At 35.2% G+C, this 21039-nt stretch overlaps 1 protein-coding gene across 1 annotated transcript in view; it reads left to right on the top strand.

The window, feature by feature from the left end:
• LOC115223118 (phosphatidylinositide phosphatase SAC2-like) overlaps window positions 1-21039 on the top strand; it is a 612947-nt gene that overhangs the window by 46634 nt on the left and 545274 nt on the right. Inside the window, 3 exon segments of the mRNA XM_036512108.1 lie at window positions 2978-3055; window positions 6950-7086; window positions 8604-8726. Coding sequence (XP_036368001.1) covers window positions 2978-3055; window positions 6950-7086; window positions 8604-8726 — 338 coding nt within the window.

The following is a 21039-nucleotide window of genomic DNA, read 5'->3' as shown; positions in this document are numbered from 1 at the left end:
GTCAGAAGATGAAAGGCTAGAGTATGACAGAGAGGCAGGGTGGTGTTATGGGTCAGTGACATCTTCCTGATGTCAAATTACCTAGAAATGTGATAAAGTCCATATAATCTCAATATCGTGTGTGAAACAAATAATCTTTTACAGTGCAACGTTTCTTTTGTAGTACACACACATGTATATATATATGCATATATATATATATATATAATATATATATATATATATATTATATATATATAATATATATAGGGAGAATTCACGAAAAAAACAAAAGACGATGACAGGTGGTGTAGACAACAAACAGATGTATTAGTATAACGCTCAGGAATAGAAAAAGTCTTTTACATTTCGAGCCTATGCTCTCCAACAGAAAGGAACACAAAGAAACAAGGAGAGAAAAAAAGGAGAGAAACAAGGAGAGAAAAAATGCGTGTAGTGGCTACTGATCTATCATGGTGAATGTGTGTGTGTGTGTGTATATATATATATATATATATATATATACACACACTACATATATCTATATGCATATACATGCACACACACATGTATGTATGTATGTACCTGTAGGTGTGTATCCATGTGTCTGTGTTTGCCCCTCCCCTCCACCACTGTTTGACAATCAGTATTGGTGTGTGTTTACATCCCTCTAACTTCTGCAACTTAGCAGTTTGGCAAAAAAAGATAGAAAAAAAACAAGTACTTTTGATCGGTCTTGTTTTTGTTCCGCTGGGTTTTTAGTAACTTCCCTCATCAGAATATTCTTGTGGTGGCAGTGGTGGTTGTTGACAGTAGTGGTGGCAGTGGCAGTGGTGGTGGTGGCTGTGGTGGTGGTTCCACCAGTTTAGTCACTACCTAACAGGTTGTATTGAATTAGATGTTCCCAACTGCACTCAAAGTGACTTGACATGCACTTTATAAATATCTAATTACACCATTGTATTAATTAGTAAGTTACTCAACATAACTCGTTAAAGTGTACATGTTTATTCTTAGAACTGTGCATTAATTTGATGTTACTATTATGTCTGCTAAAACAAACTTCTTCTTCCTTATTCTTGCATTTCTTCATAGAATATTCCAGTAATGTAAAAGATTTACAAAATATAATATTTTAGGCTATTTTTTTCTCCCAGGCTTTTTTTGCTTTCTTCAGCAAAAGAATATGAATTTTTTTTTTTTTAGTTTTTCTTGATAAGTCTAAACAGATATCACATTAATTGAATTATCTCCAAGAACACAGTTTGACCAAACTTCAAATTCTTTGATTTTCTGTTTAGAATTCATTACATAAAAAAAAACTCTTGTATAATATGCTGAAGGTTCCAGAAAATCAAGACACAAATAAAACTAATTTGGAAATATTCCCATATTTTGATGTCACTCTTTGGAACTCCGAGAGTAGTGAAACTTCCACCCAAATGTAAAGAACAGTCTTAAACATATCTTGGAGAACTCATCCCACCAAGAAACAATTGTATGGAGATTTCCTGCCTGTTTCCTGTTTTGTAGGATATTGCTGTTTTGTAGGATATATATATATATATATATATATATATATATATATATATATATATATGCATGTGTGTGTATATATATTGAACTACAAAAGAAATGTCGCACTGTAAAAGATTATTTGTTTCACACATGATATTGAGATTATATGGATTTCATCACATTTCTAGGTAATTTGACATCAGGAAGATGTCACTGACCCATAACACCACCCTGCCTCTCTGTCATACTCTAGCCTTTCATCTTCTGATACAAGATCCCCTCCTCAAATGCCCCTGTCCCTCTCATAATTCTTTGTCTTGTGAGTTGCTTGGTGACCCTGCCAATGCTGGTGTCACGCAAAAAAAGCATCCAGTCCACATTGTAAAATCATGTCAAAACTAACCTCACCTGTGCTAGTGTCACGTAAAAAGCACAGAGTCCACTCTGCAGAGTGGTTGGTGCTAGGAAGGGCATCCAACAAGAGCTGGCAAGTGACCGCTGGCTATGAATGCCAAAGTATGGCCATACTCATGCAGGTCATTTGATTGCAACATATGCAAATCAAACTCACCAGACTGTGGCCAAACCCTCGAAGACTTCCTCAACTAATGCAGGACCGAGATGAATGGTGGGTGTGGGTTAGAAATGTCCAAGCAAACTTGACTGGATGGTGATGAGGAATGTCACCATTTTTAAGAATCATATGCCATTCCCATGTGCCATTGAGCTTTTTGCATTTTGTAAACTGCCAAGAATTTGGATTGTTTCTAAATTTTTCTAATTGTTCAGGAAGGGTGGAAGAGGCAATGCCCAGAAACCCTTTACAGAGGGTCCAAGACTAATGGGAAAGTGGGAAAAAGATATCCCCTAATCAGAGAAAGATATCCCCATAATGGCACCCTAGATATTCAAGGTGGCAGAGTTAAACTAGGAAATAGATGAAGTCCACTACTACCTCCCAAATTAATGTTACTTCATGTCAAAGTTCATTCATATTTACTCTTTTACTCTTTTACTTGTTTCAGTCATTTGACTGCGGCCATGCTGGAGCACTGCCTTTAATCGAGCAACTCAACCCCGGGACTTATTCTTTTGTAAGCCCAGTACTTTTGCCAAACCGCTAAGTAACGGGGACATAAACACACCGGCATCGGTTGTCAAGCAATGCTAGGGGGACAAACACTCACACGCATATATATATATATATATACATATATACGATGGACTTCTTTCAGTTTCCGTCTACCAAATCCACTCACAAGGCTTTGGTCGGCCCGAGGCTATAGTAGAAGATACTTGCCCAAGATGATATGCAGTGGGACTGAACTCGGAACCATGTGGTTGGTAAACAAGCTACTTACCACACAGCCACTTCTGTGCCTATAATTAAAGTATTTAAATATAGTTTCTGATTAAGTTTTTAAACTTTAGTGTCTGAATTTCCTTTTGAAATGGATCTTTTTTTTTTTGTGTATTTCAGGTAATTTTTACCCACCGGTGAATGCAGTATGTATTGGGATTGTTCATGGTGTTGTCGGAAAAGTAAAAGCACACACAGGTATGTCCTATCTTTTTGTTTTTTTTTTATCTTAATTGTTTTTAATTGTTTGTGTTTTATAGTTTCACCTTTTGTTTTTCTTTTAATTATGAGACACATTAGCCCACTTCGCAGGGTGGTTGGTTTTAGGAAGGGCATCCAGTTGTAAAAACCATGCCAAAACAGACACAGAAGTCTGGTGCAGTCTTCTGCTCAGCCAGCTCCTGTCAAACTGTCCAACCCATGCCAGGATGGAAGGAGGACATTAAATGATGATGATGATTACCTTCAACTTTAACCTTTAACCTGTCCTCCTGTGTATCATTTATGATACACGTACCTTGGATTCCAAAGTATCAAAGTACCTTGGATTCCAGAACAACCCACTGTTCTTGAGGAGACCTATTGAGTCAAGTACATGAACATCGAAATAAATATCAATGGAAATAGTAGTTGTGACACCTGTGCCAGTGGCACATAAAAAGCACCATCTGAACGTGGTCGATGCCAGCGCTGCCTCGACTGGCTTGTGCCGGTGGCACATAAAAAGCACCATCCGAATGTGGCTGATGCCAGCACCACCTTGACTGGCTTCCGTGCCGGTGGCACGTTAAAAGCACCAACCAATCATGGCCAATGCCAGACTCCCCTGGCACCTGTGCTGGTAGCACGTAAAAAGCACCCACTACACTCGTGGAGTGGTTCGCATTAGGAAGGGCATCCAGCTGTAGAAACACTGCCAGATCAGACTGGAGCCTGGTGCAGCCTCCTGGCTTCCCAGATCCCGGTCGAACCGTCCAACCCGTGCTAGCATGGAAAATGGACGTTAAACGATGATGATGATGATGATTCCCCTTCTTTTTCAACAACCAAAGTAGCTTGGGATTTATGAAAGGGAAGCTTTATATCACTGAAACATATGAAACAAGGGCGACTAAACCCCTGAAAAGAAGCATGGACATTTAGGACAAACATGGAAATACTTTGAACAGGCAAAGGGTTTAAATAGATAATGGTCTATTTTTTTCATGGTCATGAGTTCATATCTCAACTCAAATATTTTGTTTCACCTGTAATCATGTGATGCATCTTTGGGTTTACCTCAGTCTGACTATCTGACAATAGATTCCATTCTCTTTTGAGTGGGTTGTGGTTATCAGTGGTGAGTCAACATTAAGATTAAAAAAAATAAAAAAGCCTAATTAAAAAAAATGGAAACTGAATCCTTGCTGTGATGGAGAAATATATTTCAATCTACAAAAATTGCAAAATATGATTCATTTATTTCAGTTTTTAAAATTTTCAAAAATTTATATAAAATCTATTTAAAATTAAAAAAAAAAAAATCTCTGGTGTTGCCAAGAAGGAGAAATAGATTTAACCTAAAAAAACCCAAAAAAAACAAAAATCCATTTTGTTGCTAGATTTCTATTTTATTTTTGTATTTATGAAAATTCACTAAACGTATTTATTTCAATTCCTTTTGGTACCAATTATTTTGTTTACCTTCTCTAAAAATTCGGAAATACTGATAAAAATCTATTCATTTTAGAATTATTTTTGCAAGTTTTATTTTTCAATCTCTCTGTAACTCACTGTCTTTTATTTAATGGCTTGTGGAGGTGCAATGGCCCAGTGGTTAGGGCAGCGGACTCGCGGTCATAGGATCGCGGTTTCGATTTCCAGACCGGGCGTTGTGAGTGTTTATTGAGCGAAAACACCTAAAGCTCCACGAGGCTCCGGCAGAGGATGGTGGTGATCCCTGCTGTACTCTTTCACCACAACTTTCTCTCACTCTTACTTCCTGTTTCTGTTGTACCTGTATTTCAAAGGGCCGGCCTTGTCACTCTCTGTGTCACGCTGAATATCCCCGAGAACTACGTTAAGGGTACATGTGTCTGTGGAGTGCTCAGCCACTTACACGTTAATTTCACGAGCAGGCTGTTCCGTTGATTTGGATCAACCGGAACCCTCGTCGTCGTAACCGACGGAGTGCTTCCCATTTAATGGTTTGGTCTGTAGAAAATGTTTGTGTATTTGGTGCTGTTGCCAGTTTCCTGAGTCTGTTGCAGACCTTCTGAGACAGATGAGGTTGGATAAGTGTGTGTCAACAACATTCATTTTGGTCCTTTTGTCATATTCTTCACAACAATTTCAGATCAATGACCTTAAAAATATGTCAGTCGATGACAAAAGTAGGACCCCGCCGCCACGGTAGGACCTGTCCACCTGATGTTCACACTGCTGTCAAACATGTCAACACAAGTATTTTAATAACTCATTCAGGTGTGACTCTTGTTATAACAAAGCTAGAGATTTTCTTGTACTTTTCTCTTTTCCCGTCTGTGTTTCTAAGGTCCCTATACATACAAGCAAATAAAGGAAAACTATTATTATTATTATTATTATTATAATTATCATTATTATTATTATTATTATTATTGTTGTTAGTATTATTATTATTAATAGTAGTAGTAATAGTAGTAGTAGTACGACAGTGAACTGGGAGAATCGTTAGCATACCAGATGAAACGCTTAGTGGCATTTTGACAAAACATTCTGTGTTCAAATTCTGCTGAGGTCTCCTTTACTTTTCATCCCGTCGGGGTCTGTAAAGTAAAGTACCAATTGAATACTGGGAACAATATAATTGACTGAACCCCCACTCTACCAAAAACACTTGTGTCTATAATTGAAAGGATTATTATTATTATTATTGAGTGAGAGAGCAGTGCATGCCATCAAAGTGACACTGGGGTAAAATATACAAAGCCCAATATACCCATCATAACTACCCGTCTGATAAGGGTACACCAGGCACATGCATCACAACCATATGTGCGCGACATGGTGATCTCATATCAAGATAAACAGCACATGACCTTGTAGGTGGGGCCCAGTTAGAAATTTCTTCAGGTAGAGTAGCCCATCCCGTTCAAAAGGTCCCTGAATAAGGGTCCTTTAAAGATGTTGAACGAAACACCCCTGTTTTCAAAGGTGTATTATTCAAACTCCATAGTATCCCTGTCAACACATGGCTATGATGCTCCCCCACTACTTCTGCTCGTGATCAGAGATGCACATATCATCAGCCACTAAGGGACATGCTCAACTGGTTAAGGTCAAACAACTGACAAGCAAATCTGTGGTATTGAGCAGAATATTTGCTGTAGCCCATCTTTTATACCAAGACAAAACAATGTACATGATAACACTTCCAATCAGTTAAGATCAGAAGCCATGAGAGCCACTGCCTGGTACTGCATCAGGACATTTATTCTCAGAGCTCTTGGTCTTATTGCTTTGGCTGATTCTGTGATAGCAGGCAGCAACCTGTTGCCAGAGGTCTCACAGGGTCTCTTTCTGCAAAATATAAGCTTTAGGATTTGGATGCTAACTTATCGTGTATTATTATTATTATTATTATTATTATTAGGCGTAGGAGTGGCTGTGTGGTAAGTAGCTTGCTTATCAACCACATCGTTCCGGGTTCAGTCCCACTGCGTGGCACCTTGGGCAAGTGTCTTCTACTATAGCCTTGGGCCGACCAATGCCTTGTGAGTCGATTTGGTAGACAGAAACTGAAAGAAGCCCGTCGTGTATATGTATATATATGTATGTGTGTGTATATGTTTGTGTGTCTGTGTTTGTCCCCCCAACATCACTTGACAACCGATGCTGGTGTGTTTATGTCCCCGTTACTTAGCGGTTCGGCAAAAGAGACCGATAGAATAAGTACTGGGCTTACAAAAGAATAAGTCCCGGGGTCGAGTTGCTTGACTAAAGGCTGTGCTCCAGCATGGCTGCAGTCAAATGACTGAAACAAGTAAAAAAGTAAAGAGTAAAGAGTATTATTATTATTATTATCATCATCATCATTTTTATTGTTATTTTTTTTACTTCTTTGATAACCAGATTCGGAATGGAAATTGATTTTGATCAAAAACCAAAGCCATGTCGGTCATATTCTTGAAACTCATGACATCTTCCAGATTAATAAAATTGCAATCCTCAGTTTATCTGGTTTGGAACCAACAGAACTCGGACTTTCAGTAAGTATGGTTACCTTACTTCTTGTTATTGCCTTTGTTAATTGCATCAACTGCAAGAGATATATGGATGACAGAGTTGATAGCTTGTCAATCTATCGACTCCTCTCTGATGAAGGTTGTAGACCAGAATGCTAGACTTCTGTTCCTCACAGCAAAGTAATTCATTCTTCTTCTTCACAAATTTTGTTTACACTTACTATTTGCTAACAAATACTATTAGCTACTAATACTATAGATGTAGAAATATACCTGAGCATACACACCTTTACTTCCCTGTTCTGATCTTTTATAAAAATCCATATGGAAGGGTTCTCTGTCTCCTCTGTGAACCAGATATGTTTTTACAGAAAGTTGGAATTTCACTTAGTACTGCATCAGAATATATCTGTTGCAGTTAGAAAGGGGCTTTAAAAGGGATTTTCTTTAGCTCATTGTATATGTTATCCACACTGCTATCATACTCTACATCAGCTCCTTTGAAAAGCAGAATTTGTGACTAAGATGGCATCTAGCATTGTTTCTTTTGATACATTTGTGCAAGGTTTTGTATATAGTGTGTCTAATTCCCTTTTAAATAATTAGAATTTGGGTTCTTATATTTTGAAGAAAATTGCAGCTAGCTGTAATCATGTTTTTATCAAAAAAATTTACTGTACAAGAGGGGGGAAATACTTTCTTTTTAGGGATAAGCGACATCTGGCATGGTTTAACTCTTTAGCATTTAAACTGACCATATATAGTGAAAGCATTCTTCCTGCTTTATGTCCAAACTGGCCATACCTGACCTCTCACGTCTACCCTACAATGTTAGTCTGAAAAATATACAGTCACACAATTGAAATCTCAAAATCTACAAGATAATACTAGATAAATTTGAAACCTTGTGGATAAATACATGTTAAATTTGATAGAATAATCTGAATGGTAAAGGGTTAAAATATAGGGTTTTTGAACCATGTGGCATTCTTGCATCTTGGCTTGTAAGGTCTAATAGCTGGGGTTCTACGTACTTAATTCTATCACATAAACCACTCCTTCTTAATACTTTATTATAATGAAGAGTAGCTTTATTAAATATATTTTTGAATTTTTGAAAACAAACTGGATATATGACTACTTATATTATTTACAACATGTTTAATTATGGTTAGAGCCTTTGTTGGAGTAAATGATGGTTTCCTAATTTTGTTTGTAATATCGATAGTGTGTGTGTGTATGTGTTGAGTTGTGCCACCTGGATGCAAGTCAGGACTTGAACAACCCCAGCTTGGTGTTCTGAGTGAAAGTACCTGACTACTGAAAGAGCTCAAATCACTCAGTGACCTCAGAAAATGGTCTTGATGATGTTCCCAGGTATATTTCAAGATGGTAGAGGTGAATGTTAAAGAAATTAGCACCTGATATCTTGAAAAAAAAACCCAGAAAACAGGTTCAAAACGTTGAACATTCGTTGTTACTGTTGTTATTTTTTTGCTACTTTTAATATTAATATTAATTAATTAATCTATTATTTACAGCCCTGTCCAAGACATCATAGAGAACAAGGTTCACAAATCTCTCTGCCACAAGCCAGCAGCAAACCTTTGCAGAAAACATGGAACTCTGTTAAATCAGCAGTTGAAAATGTAAAACCCAAAAAGGTAAGCATAATGTTTTCCTCTCTGCTACTCTATACATTGTGCTTACATATATATTTATATATGTATATATATATGTCTTTATATAGTGCATAAAATACAGCAGGGCCACTTAAGTTTCACGTAGATGTAGACGGACTGTACTCCTGATTATAAGTGTTGGATACATCAGCAATTTACCTGGTTAAAAAGCAAAGCAGTATGGCTACCAAACAGGTGTGTGATTGATCAGTAAAAAACAAGAATGGGGTGGTGGAGTGCTAAGAGGGTGATCATTGCCAGAGCGGCTAACTGGCTTCCGTGCCGGTGGCATGAAGGAGGTACCATTCGAGCGGGATCGTTACCAGCATCACCTTACTGGCACCTGTGCTGTTGGAATGTGTAAAAAAAAAATTTGAGCGAGGTCGTTGCCAGTACCACCTGACTGGCCCCTGTGCCAGTGGCACGTAAAAAGCACCCACTACACTCTCAGAGTGGTTGGTGTTAGGAAGGGCATCCAGCTGTAGAAACTCTGCCAGATCAAGACTGGAGTCTGGTGCAGCCATCTGGTTCGCCAGCCCACAGTCAAACCGTCCAACCCATGCTAGCATGGAAAGTGGACGTTAAACACCGATGATGATGATGAGGGTGATGTATGATGGATGATTGTTCAGTATTTTGAAAATCAAGTGCCTTGAATGTCTTGTGTGTGACAAATATTTATAAAAGACTAGAATGAAATGTGAATATACACATTCTCTCACACACATATATATCAATATATGTGTGTGGCATCAGGTACTACTGAGTATTATCAAAAGTGAAGAAAGAAAATGAATGAAATAGATTTTGTGTTCAGTTCTATATTTAAGAGATGAGGAATTATGTACATTATTTACATTATTTACAATTGACAGATATTTGTCCTCATCCTGTTTGTTGCTAACAACGTTTCGGCTGATATACCCTCCAGCCTTCAACCAGAGTAGTCATAAATTAGGCTAGCACTGTAGTGGTTAGCTTAATTTACATATCTATGTCTTGAATGGCACATCATTAACCAAACAATACCTATTCTATACACAACACAGCATCAATAAAATACATAAATGGAATGTAGTTACATTATTATTTAACTCACAGCGAGGCTTTGTAATATTTAAATGTATTTTCAGTTCTTCCAATTCATTCTGTGTTGTACATAAAATATATATTGTTTGATTAATAATGTAAAAAGTAGAAAGAGGCAAATTAAGTTTCCAGCAACAGTGACAACCTATTTTACAACTGCCTGATATCAACAGAATATTTTATTGTATTAATTGGCAAAGAAAACATGGTTTGTTTTCTCAGAGGAGTGGCCAACAAACTGGGATTGACTACTATTATTTTCCTGCACATCAAAAGCATAGAAGGAACACATTTATGTATTTATTTCACCCACAGCTAGACTTTCAAAGATGTGTGTGTGTGTGCAGAAATGGGTGTATGGTTAAGATGTTTGCTTCTGAACCATGTGGATGGAGGTTCACTTCCACTCCTGTTCTCCTCTGATTTTAGAATCAAGCTAATTATCTTGAGTGAAATTTGGGAGAAAAAAAAACTGGAAAAAGTTCATTTTGTGTGTGTGTGTGTACCCCGATGTCTTGACATGTTTGCATCGGTTGTAAGCTGAGCATCATTGTTCATATCAATGGTGTTGTTTGTTTTTCTTTTCTCGGGAGAAGAGATGCCCAGGCTTTTGTTTCCTGACAGGCTGGGCAAATTATTACCTTGGATGGAAACAAGTGAGGGTTGGCAACAGGGAAGGCATCCAGCTGTAGTAAATTTTGCTTCAACAAAGTCTTGTCTGCCCCATGCGAGCATGGAAAAGTAGACATTAGAATGATTGATGATGAATATATATATATATGTATATATATATATATATATATATATATATATATATACATATATATATATTATTATTTGAGGGAATAAAATCCGAACTTACAAGGAAAAAGAATTCAATTTAGAAATACTAAATCAAATTCCACACAATATAATATATATATATATAAAATATTAGAAAAAAACCCACCTTTTATCAATTCAAAATGAATAATTAATTTACACCATCTAGAAAATTACATATAATAGAAATATATTATTTTTGTAATTTACTTAATCTTTACTTTTTGTTATTTTAATTTTAACTTTTCTATTATATATAATTTTCGAGATGGTGTAATTTAATTATTCATTTTGAATTGATGAAAGGTGGTTTTTTTCTAATATTTTATATATCACAGGAGTGGTTGTGTGGTAAGTATCTTGCTAATCAACCACATGGTTCCGGGTTCAGTCCCACTGCGTGGCATCTTGGGCAAGTGTCTTCTGCTATAGCCTCGGGCCGAACAAAGCCTTGTGAGTGGATTTGGTAGACGGAAACTGAAAGAAGCCTGTCGTATATATCATCATCATCATCATCATCGTTTAACGTCCGTTCTCCATGCTAGCATGGGTTGGACGGTTCGACCAGGGTTCTGGGAAGCCAGAAGGCTGCACCAGGCTCCAGTCTAATCTGGCAATGTTTCTACAGCTGGATGCCCTTCCTAACGCCAACCACTCCGTGAGTGTAGTGGGTGCTTTTTACGTGCCACCTGCGTATATATATATATATATATATATATATATGTGTATGTGTGTGTGTTTGTGTTTGTCCCCCTTGCATTGCTTGACAACCGATGCTGGTGTGTTTACGTCCCCGTCACTTAGCGGTTCAGCAAAAGAGACCGATTGAATAAGTACTGGGCTTACAAAGAATAAGTCCCGGGGTCGAATTGCTCGACTAAAGGCGGTGCTCCTGCATGGCCGCCGCAGTCAAATGACTGAAACAAGTAAAAGAGTAAAAGAGTAATGTTGTATAAGATGGAATGGTACCCTATTCAGGGATATTTTGAGGTTTATTTATCCCTGATGGTCATTTAATCCTGTGGGCCTGGTGCTGAACACCAGCCTTTGTGAATGGCTTTGGGCTGCTTCAAACATATACGGTAGCATTGCAGTTTCATATTTGAACAAAACTGTCAAAGAAGGTGGCGCTGTGTTGTACTGAATGGCATCAGCAGCAGCAGCATCAAAGTAGTTATTGAATCTTCTAGATTATCTCTTCCAAACACTTTGGTCTCTTCTAATGTTATTTGTCAGAATCTTTATTCAATAAAGTCTGCTACTTTATTGCCAATAATTTTGATAATATTGGTCTCTTCAGTCCTGTCTTTGTTATTATCGGGAATGGAAGATGGTATATGTGTGTGTGTGTGTATGTGTGTGTGTGTATGTGTGTGGTGTGTGTGTGTGTGTGTGTGGATGGATGGTGTATGTGTGACAGGGTATGTTTGGATAGATATGGGTGTGTGTGGGTGTTTCTGTGGATGGATGCATGTGTGTGTATCTCTTGTTGGGTATGGGTTTCTAAGTGAGTAGGTGTGTGTGTATGTTAATGTGTTAAAAAGTGTTGTAGGAAGTATTATGGTAACATCAAAATAATAACAACAGTTTTTGTTTGTTTCTATGTGAAAGAACTGGATTGTCGTAACTAAAGAGAGTTAATATCTTGAAATTATTAATCTGATGCTTTGTTGTATGATGAAGATTGACTTATTCTGGAGTTCAGACAAAATTGCTTTCTATCTGAGAATATTCGCTAATTAAGAGAGATTTGCAATTATGGTGGATGATTTATGGGTGGAGGGGGAAGGGGCAAGAATGATAAAAACAACAACAAGAATAAACAAATAAAAATATAACACAGTAGGTGCGAAACAATAAAAAAACCAAAATATACAATTTATTACTTTATAATTTTCACCCGCTTCTAAATAGCATCTGAGTGTGTGTGTGTGTGTGTGGTGGGGTGTATGTATGTAGGAGGGAAGAAGGAAGGAAGAATAACGTAACTTCACTTTGGGAGGTGGCGTTTCTGACATTTTGGGTAGAGTTCCTCCTTCAGGTTTGAAATAAAAGACAAGAGAGAAAAGGAAAGACTCAAGAGTTTTACCTTTTCTTCATCAAAGCAAATAGCAGAAACTGATTGGGAACTCAAAACAAGATGAAAGCGTTATGTTCGGAGAAATAGTAGTGAGAGAGAAATAAAAGGAGGAAGAAATGTTGGGCAAGGATGAGGGGTGTCAGGGAAAATTGGAGAGAGAGAGAGAGAAGAGATAAAGGATAAAGCAGAAATGACTGTTGTAAGAGTGGGTGAAGGAGTAAAGAGAGAAACGTTTATTTAAACTCGGTGATAGGGTTTCAAGTCTGACAGTAATACGTTGTTTCTTTTATTTCTTTGTGGGAGGATCTGTGGCATAAAGACTTACGGGGGACACTAAATGATAGGTGGTGGTAGAGAGGTTCTTTGTGTTGAGGGGTAGAATACTAGGTATGTAGGAATAATTTCAAGAAGTTGTTTGGGAGAAGAGGTTAATAGAAAGGAGAGATAGTTAACAATATGAATCAGTGATAAAAGAGTGTCGACATTTCTTCTCCTCACATCTTTTACTCCTGTTCACTTTTGATGCCATGTAAAACTTTTAACCGTTCCTTGCTTTTGGAACAGTGATGCAGACAGACAGACAGACAGACAGAGACGCTGTTGCTATAGCAATAAATTAATGTTCTTAGCATTGGGAAGATTATAAGTGTTACAGCTTCCAATTTCTTAGAATTCTAAAGCTTCCATATCTGGTAAAAACAGTGGGTGAGACCATTCTGTCGAACCTTGTCAAGAATTATCATGATACCATTTCAAACTTCTCTTGGAGTTGAATATATTATGAAACGACCAGATATCCTGAAAGAAGCTAATCTTGTTTCAAATTCCAATTAGCCATGGATCTTGTCTTATTATTCTAAAGATTGTAGGAATTAGTAAATATTATTGCTAAGAATGAAGTTTAGCTGAATCACCAAACTCAAGCAATCTATATTCCACCCATTTTCAAAAGACAGCCAAATATCTCATAAAAAGACATTCTCCTTATTAATATCAGCAGTACCATTCTGTTGCCAACAACCATTTCTTCATATTTGTCACATTTTTGGCAATAATTTCTCTTGGTTTTCATTCAACCTGCCTCTCTCTTAAATGGTAGTGACACCATGTGGTTTAGAAACAAGATTTTCTTTTTTTTTTTTCCATTAAAATAATAAGGTCTTAAGTGAAAGATGCAGTGATTACCCAAACCAAGCTGGCACATTATCATTATGTCTTCAGATGAAAGAGAAATTTGGAAAACATGAATAGATTTACTATAAATATGTCGATTTCTATTGATTTCTGTTTTGAGTTTTGAACTGGAAACAAGAGAGAAATCTCCTGACCTGTAAACAGACAGTTATTATGCTGGTTTACTTTGAACCTGTCCGTCTGATAATGGAATAACATAAAGAACATGGAAGCATTTCTTCGACTCACTAAACTTCTCTTAACAGCCAAAAGTTTTTGATGGTCAGATAGGTCGGTGTTTTGGTTTCAAATAATTCTATAAATGTTGAAGTCAGTGGAGTGACAGAAACAGCATTAGAGAGCCATCAATATTGGTCTCATTCTAAGACAGCAAACTGGCAGAATCATTAGCATGCCGGGTGAAATGCTTAGCGGTATTTCGTCTGCTGATAAGGTGGCGAGCTGGCAGAAATGTTAGCGCGCTGGACGAAATGCTTAGTGGTATTTTGTCTGCCGTTATGTTGTGAGTTCAAATTCTGCTGAGGTCAACTTTGCCTTTCATCCTTTTGGGGTTGATAAATTAAGCACCAGTTGTGCACTGGGATCAATGTAATCGACTTAATCCCTTTGTCTGTCCTTGTTTGTCCCCTCTATGTTTAGCCCCTTGTGGGTAATATAGAAATAGGTAATTCGTCTGCTGCTACTTTCTGAGTTTAAATTCTGCTGAGGTCAACTTTGCCTTTCATCCTTTTGGGGTCGATAAATTAAGCACCTGTGAATCACTGGGGTTGATGTAATTGACTCATCCCTTCCCCACAAATTTCAGGCCTTGTGCCTTTAGTAGAAAGAATATTGGTCTCATTCTTGAAGGTGGTAAACTGGGCTTTATGGCATTTTGTCTGTCTTTATGTTCCGAGTTCACTTAGTGCTGAGGTTGACTCTGCCCTCCATTGTTTTGGAGTTGATAAAACAAGTACCAGTTGAACACTAGGGTTGATGCAATCAGCTTATTCCTCTCCTAAAATTGCAGAACAATTAAACAAAAGGTTTAATGGGCACAGATTCGACATCAGGCACAATAACAGTAGCTTGACAGAACTTGCCGAACATTTTGTTTCAAGCGGCTGCAATTTTGAAGAAGACTTGAAAGTGCATATTAGCAGAAAATATTCTGAATCTACTTTCGCTTTCACTTCTCAGAGTGTATGAGGAGAAATATGTTTGCGGGTTATTAACATCACGCCCTGGAGGGATGAATAAGATGACAGGAGAATATCATCAAATTTATACAAAACTGTTTGATTAAATATTCTTCTTTCTCTCTTTTTCTTTCCTTTTTTTCTGTCGTCTTCTTTTTTCTGTTTTTTTCTTTCTTTCTTTTCGCCTGTTAAAGACTTAAAAAACTGATGATGTCATTCCATCAACGTGTGGACGCTACTTGCTCTCATTCATACTTTACGTTTGAATTTCTGAATTTTTATCACTTCTTATTTTGAACGTAACAAAGACAGACATACTGTTGAAATATCGTTCGATAAAATACTTACAATTGAATCACGCTCTTTGTCTTGACTATTATTATTATTATTATTATTATTATTATTATTATTATCATTATTATCATTATTATTATTATTATTATTATTATCATTATTATCATTATTATTATTATTATTAATATCATTATTATTATTATTATTATTATCATTATTATCATTATTATTATTATTATTATTATTATTATTATTATTATTATGATTATTATTATTTGACTAGCCCCCACCCCACGAAATTGCTGGCCTTGTGCCAAAATCTGAAACCATTATTATTACTATTATTATTATTATCATTTTCAAGGTGTTAGGCATGCTGGGTGAAATGCTTAGTGGTATTTTGTCTCACACTACGTTCTGAGTTCAAATTCTGCTGAGGTCTACTTTTCTTTTCCTCCTTTTGGGGTCGTTTAAATAAGTACCAGTTATGCACTGGGGTCAATGTAATCGACTTAATCCCTTCCCCCAAATTTGAGGCCTTGTGCTTCCAGTAGAAAGGATTATTATTATTATTATTATTATTATTATTATTATTATTAAGGTGGCGAGCTGGCAGAACTGTTAGCACACTGAGTGAAATATTTAGTGGTATTTTGTCTACCTCTACATTCTGAGTTCAAATTCTGCCAAGGTCGACTTTACCTTTCATCCTTTAGGGGTCAATAGAATAAGCACCAGTGCAACTAGCCCTTTCCCCATCAAATTTCAGGCCTTGTACCTTCAGCAGAAAAGATTATTATTATTATTATCATTATGAAATGATCATAATAATAATGATTATAACAAACACTTGGGGTCGGTGTAGTCGACTCACCCCCTCCCCAAAGTGGCAAAATTTGAAACCATTATCGTTATTACTGTCGTTAAGATGGGGAGCTGTCAGAATTGTTAATACTCAGCTACATTTCTTGCAACTCTTTACATTCTGAGTTCAAATCCTGCTCAAGTGAACTTTGAGATCAATAAAATAAGTACCAGTTAACTGTTGGGGATGGGGGTCAACAGAATTGACACCTCCAAATTGCTGGCCTTGTGCCAAAATTTGAAACGATCATTATTTTATTTTTAGAATTTTTTATTCTTCGATTTTATTATCACAATTTAATTATATTACTATTATAATTTGATTTTATTATTTTATTATGTTATTTTTGTTATTATAATTATTTTTTTAAAGTGGTGAACTGGCAGGTGTGTTACTGTATGGGAGAAATCACCTGGTTTTCTTCCAATTTTACATTGAGATCAAATACTGCTGAGGCAGACTTTGCCTTTCATCCTTGTGGGGTTGATAAAACAAGTACCAGTCAAAGACTGGGGTTGATATAACTGACTTACCCCTTCCCCTGAAATTGCTGGCCTTGTGGAAAACATTTTTGTGTAAAATCACAAAGTATGGAAGGCCAGCGGTGCCAAAATCACAAAGTATGGAAGGCCAGCAGTGCAAAATCACAAAGTATGGAAGTATGGAAAATTTTTGGGGTAAATTTTTGGTGAAAATTTCCGAAAAATTTTTGGGTAAAATTTTCGATGAAAAATTTTTGAAAATTTTTGGGGATAATTTTCGGTTAAGATTTTCGAAAAATTTTTGTGCAAAATCACAAAGTATGACAGGCCAACGATGCCAAAATCACAAAGTATGGAAGGCCAGCGGTGCCCAAATCCCAAAGTATGTAAAGCCAGCGGTGCCCAAATCGCAAATTTTTGGAAAATTTTTGGTGAAAATTTTCGAAAAATTTTTGGGATAAATTTTTGGTGAAAATTTTCGAAAAATTTTTGGGTAAAATTTTTGGTGAAAATTTTCGGAAAATTTTCGTATAAAGTTTTCGAGAGATTTTTTGGTAAAATTTTAAAAAAATTTTTGGTGAAAATTTCCGAAAAATTTTTGGGTAAAATTTTCGATGAAAATTTTCGTAAAATTTTTGGTAAAATTTTCGGCGAAAATTTTCGAAAAATTTTCGGGGAAAATTTTCGGTGAAAAATTTCGAAAAATTTTTGAGGAAAATTTTCGGTGAAAATTTTCGAAATATTTTTGAGAAAAATTTCGTTGAAAATTTTTTGAAAATCTTTTGAAAATTTTTGGGGATAATTTTCGGTGAAAATTTTCGAAAAATTTTTGTGTAAAATCACAAAGTATGAAAGGCCGACGATGCAAAAATCAAAAAGTATGGAAGGCCAGCGGTGCCCAAATCACAAAGTATAGCAATTTTTGGTGAAAATTTTCGGAAAATTTTTGGGGTAAATTTTTGGTGAAAATTTTCGGTGAAAATTTTCGAAAGATTTTTTAGTAAAATTTTCAAAAAATTTTTGGTGAATATTTCCGAAAAATCTTTGGGTAAAATTTTCGATGAAAATTTTCATAAAATTTTTGGTGAAAATTTTCGAAAAATTTTTGGGGAAAATTTTCGGTGAAAATTTTCGAAAAATTTTTGAGGAAAATTTTCGGTTAAAATTTTCGAAAAGTTTTTGAGGAAAGTTTTCAGTGAAAATTTTTTGAAAATTTTTGGGGATAATTTTCGGTGAAAAATTTCGAAAAATTTGAGGAAAATTTTCGGTGAAAATTTTCGAAAAATTTTTGAGGAAAATTTTCGGTGAAAATTTTTTGAAAATTTTTGGGGATAATTTTCGGTGAAAATTTTCGAAAAATTTTTGTGTAAAATCACAAAGTATGAAAGGCCAACGATGCCAAAATCACAAAGTATGGAAGGCCAGCGGTGCCCAAATCCCAAAGTATGGAAAGCCAGCGGTGCCCAAATCACAAAGTATAGCAATTTTTAGGTTAAATTTTCGGAAAATTTTTGGTGAAAATTTTCGAAAAATTTTTGGGATAAATTTTTGGTAAAAATTTTCGGTGAAAATTTTTGGGTAAAATTTTTGGTGAAAATTTTCGGAAAATTTTTGTATAAAGTTTTCGATGAAAATTTTCGAAAGATTTTTTGGGTAAAATTTTCGATGAAAATTTTCGTAAAATTTTTGGTGAAAATTTTCGAAAACTTTTTGAGGAAAATTTTCGGTTAACATTTTCGAAAAATTTTTGAGGAAAATTTTCAGTGAAAATTTTTTGAAAATTTTTGGGGATAATTTTCGGTGAAAATTTTCGAAAAATTTTTGTGTAAAATCACAAAGTACGAAAGGCCAACGATGCCAAAATCACAAAGTATGGAAGCCCAGCGGTGCCCAAATCCCAAAGTATGGAAAGCCAGCGGTACCCAAATCACAAAGTATAGCAATTTTTGGGTTAAGTTTTCGGAAAATTTTTGGTGAAAATTTTCGAAAAATTTTTGAGTAAAATTTTCAGTGAATATGTTCGAAAAATTTTTTGGTAATTTACCCCAAAAATTGTTATACTTTGTGATTTGGGCACCGCTGGCTTTCCATACTTTAGGATTGGGCACCGCTGGCCTTCCATACTTTGTGATGAATTTTTGTATAAAGTTTTCGATGAAAATTTTCGAAAAATTTTTGTGTAAAATCACAAAGTATGAAAGGCCAACGATGCCAAAATCACAAAGTATGGAAGACCAGCGGTTCCCAATCCCAAAGTGTGGAAAGCCAGCGGTGCCCAAATCACAAAGTATAGCAATTTTGGGGTTAAATTTTCGGAAAATTTTTGGTGAAAATTTTCGAAAAATTTTTGGAGTAAATTTTTGGTGAAAATTTTCGGAAAATTTTTGGGCAAAATCTTCGGTGAAAATTTTCGAAAAATTTTTGGGTAAAATTTTCAGTGAAATTTTGGAAAAATTTTTGGGTTAAATCTTCGGTGAAAATTTTCGAAAAATTTTTTGGTTAAATTTTCGGTGAAAATTTTGGAAAAATTTTTTGGTTAAATTTTCGGTGAAATTTTTCGAAAAATTTTTGGTGAAAATTCCCGAAAAATTTTTGGGTAAAATTTTCGGTGAAAATACTGTGTGATTTGTGATTTTTCGAAAATTTTCACAGAAAATTGTCCCAAAAATTTTCCTCAAAAATTTTTCGAAAATTTTCACCGAAATTTTTACCAAAAATTTTACGATAATTTTCACCGAAAATTTTACCCAAAAATTTTTCGGAAATTTTCACCAAAAATTTTTTGAAAATTTTCATCGAAAATTTTACCAAAAAATATTTCGAAAATTTTCACTGAAAATTTTATAGAAAAATTTTCCGAAAATTTTCACCAAAATTTTCCCCAAAAATTTTTCGAAAATTTTCACCGAAAATTTTACCCAAAAATTTTTCGGGAATTTTCACCAAAAATTTTTCGAAAAATTTCACCTATAATTTAACCAAAAAATTTTTCCAAAATTTTCACCGAAAATTTAACCAAAAAATTTTTCGAAAATTTTCACCGAAGATTTTGCCCAAAAATTTTCCGAAAATTTTCACCAAAAATTTACTCCAAAAATTTTTCGAAAATTTTCACCAAAAATTTTCCGAAAATTTAACCCCAAAATTGCTATACTTTGTGATTTGGGCACCGCTGGCTTTCCACACTTTGGGATTGGGCACCGCTGGTCTTCCATACTTTGTGATTTTGGCATCGTTGGCCTTTCATACTTTGTGATTTTACACAAAAATTTTTCGAAAATTTTCAAAGAATTTTCACCGAAAATTTTCCTCAAAAATTTTTCTAAAAATTTTTCGAAAATGCTCACCGTAAATTTTACCAAAAATTTTACGATAATTTTCACCAAAAATTTTACCCAAAAATTTTTCGGAAATTTTCACCAAAAATTTTATGAAAATTTCATCGAAAATTTTACCAATAAATCTTTCGAAAATTCTATACAAAAATTTTGGGTAAAATTTTCGTAAAATTTTTGGTAAAATTTTCCGTGAAAATTTTCGAAAAATTTTTGGGGAAAATTTTCGATGAAAATTTTCGAAAAATTTTTGAGGAAAATTTTCCGTGAAAATTTTCGGTGAAAATTTTTTGAAAATTTTTGGGGATAATTTTCGGTGAAAATTTTCGAAAAATTTATGTGTAAAATCACAAAGTATGAAAGGCCAACGATGCCAAAATCACAAAGTATGGAAGGCCAGCGGTGCCCAAATCCCAAAGTATGGAAAGCCAGCGGTGCCCAAATCACAAAGTATAGCAATTTTTGGGTTAAATTTTCAAAAAATTTTTGGTGAAAATTTTCGAAAAATTTTTGGGGAAAATTTTCGATGAAAATTTTCGAAAAATTTTTGAGGAAAATTTTCCGTGAAAATTTTCGAAAAATTTTTGAGGAAAATTTTCGGTGAAAATTTTTTGAAAATTTTTGGGGATAATTTTCGGTGAAAATTTTCGAAAAATTTATGTGTAAAATCACAAAGTATGAAAGGCCAACGATGCCAAAATCACAAAGTATGGAAGCCCAGCGGTGCCCAAATCCCAAAGTATGGAAAGCCAGCGGTGCCCAAATCACAAAGTATAGCAATTTTTGGGTTAAATTTTCAAAAAATTTTTGGTGAAAATTTCTGAAAAATTTTTGGGTAAAATTTTTGGTAAAAATTTCCGAAAAATTTTTGGGTAAAACTTTCGGTGAAAATTATCGTAAAATTTTCGAAAAATTTTTAGTGAAAATTTACCAAAAAATATTTCGAAAATTTTCCG

Source organism: Octopus sinensis, linkage group LG22, assembly GCF_006345805.1.
Source record: "Octopus sinensis linkage group LG22, ASM634580v1, whole genome shotgun sequence".
Lineage (NCBI taxonomy): Eukaryota > Metazoa > Mollusca > Cephalopoda > Octopoda > Octopodidae > Octopus > Octopus sinensis.
The sequence above is the reverse complement of the archived record's forward strand: the minus strand, read 5'-3'. Positions and strand labels throughout refer to the sequence as shown.